A 1,720-nucleotide genomic window follows, 5' to 3' on the forward strand; every position below is an offset into this window, starting at 1 on the left:
GCCCTTCAACACCCCCAGGGATGGGGCAGCCACAGCTTCCCTGGGCAACCTGGCCCAGGCTCTCCCCACCCTCACAGCCAAGAATTTCCTCCTCATGTCTAATCCAAATCTCTCCTCTACAAGTTTCAATCCATTGTCCTTTGTCCTCTCAGTAGACGTAAAGGAGTTTGCAGAACTCCTTTTTTGTGTCCAAGGGCAGGTTGGATGGGGCTTGGAGCAGCCTGGGCTGGTGGGAGGTGTCCCTGCCCATGGGGGGTGGGACTGGATGAGCTTGAAGGTCTCTTCCAACCCAACCCATCTGAGTCTCTGCAGGGTGAGCTGGTGCAGGAGGAGGTGTTTGTGGCCGTGGAGATGCTCTCAGCTGTGGCCCTGGTGAACCAGGCAGTGGATGCTGGGGACCCCCAGGGGCTGTGGAGCAGCCTGGTCAGCCCTGCCCTGGGCCTCTCGGGCCTGGAGGAGGTGAATTCAGAGCGGTGAGGAGAAGGTCTCTGTGTCAACCCCTTGGGAGGGGAGGGTTGGGTGACCTGGGCTGTGTCTGGGCTTGTCAGGAGCCTCCTGCCCTCTGGACCCTCCTGGTCCTCTTGGAAAAACCAGGCCCTGGGCTCTGGCAGGTGCCATGTCTGCTCAGAATGCACCCAACCATTGTCCTCTCTGTCTCCTCCAGGTATTTTGAGGACTTGGTGCAGCTGAAAGGCCAATCCAGGGAAGCAGGAGTTGAGTTCCTGACCTGGAGTGACATTCAGGACAGTGTGAACGGCACCAATTCATCCATGCAGGAGGAAAACCAGCGTGAGTCCTGCCTGTGTGGGGGCTGGTGTGGAAGCACGAGATGGTTTGGGTTGGGAGGGATCTTCAGGTCCTCCTGCCTCACCCCCTGACATGGGCAGGGACACCTCCCACCAGCCCAGGCTGCTCCAAGCCCCATCCAACCTGCCCTTGGACACAAAAAAGGAGTTCTGCAAACTCCTTTACGTCTACTGAGAGGACAAAGGACAATGGATTGAAACTTGTAGAGGAGAGATTTGGATTAGACATGAGGAGGAAATTCTTGGCTGTGAGGGTGGGGAGAGCCTGGGCCAGGTTGCCCAGGGAAGCTGTGGCTGCCCCATCCCTGGGGGTGTTGAAGGGCAGGTTGGATGGGGCTTGGAGCAGCCTGGGCTGCTGGGAGGTGTCCCTGCCCATGCAGAGGTGGGACTGGATGAGCTTTAAAGTCCTTAGAACACAAACCATCCCATGATTCTATGATTGACTTGGCTGCCCCTGAGCTGCTCCTGAAGACAGGCAGGACTGCAGGACTCCCTGGCAGGGGAAAGTGATCCACTAGGTGATCTTTAAGGTGGCTGCTCCATCCCTGGACGTGTCCAAAGATCTAATGTGGGGCTTGGAGCAGATTGGGCTGGTGGGAGGTGTCCCTGCCCATGCAGGAGGTTGGATCTAGATGATCTTGAAGGTCCCTCCAACCCAAACCATCCCATGACTCTACAAGTCTTTCCAGGAGGGATCTTTTCCACTCCGTTTTCCCGATCCTTCTACCACGAGCCCAAGCCCATACGAGACACTGGAGAAACCTCCCAGTGGGTGCTCAGTCCGTGGTGGGGGCTGACCTGGATGTCCACATGCAGGTGCCTTGGCTGTGCAGCTGATCAACGAGGCCGTGGGGCAGCGGGACCCCCAGCAGACCCTGGCAGCCCTGCTGCTCCCCGGGGCTGCCCTGCCCCAC

General features: G+C 58.4%; 1 protein-coding gene across 1 annotated transcript in view; it reads left to right on the forward strand.

Annotated features, from left to right (window-relative positions):
• The window catches only part of LOC104398222 (ras GTPase-activating-like protein IQGAP3), a gene marked incomplete at its 5' end in the record, with an annotated part of 21,753 nt that overhangs the window by 4,905 nt on the left and 15,128 nt on the right, over positions 1 to 1,720 (forward strand). The window contains 3 exons of the mRNA XM_010008276.1: positions 313 to 473; positions 665 to 789; positions 1,623 to 1,713. Of these exons, the coding sequence (XP_010006578.1) occupies positions 313 to 473; positions 665 to 789; positions 1,623 to 1,713 (377 nt within the window). The remainder of the gene's footprint in view (positions 1 to 312; positions 474 to 664; positions 790 to 1,622; positions 1,714 to 1,720) is intronic.

The sequence above is a fragment of the Chaetura pelagica genome, unplaced genomic scaffold (assembly GCF_000747805.2).
Source record: "Chaetura pelagica isolate M959 unplaced genomic scaffold, ChaPel_1.0 scaffold1422, whole genome shotgun sequence".
In the NCBI taxonomy this organism is placed as follows: domain Eukaryota; kingdom Metazoa; phylum Chordata; class Aves; order Apodiformes; family Apodidae; genus Chaetura; species Chaetura pelagica.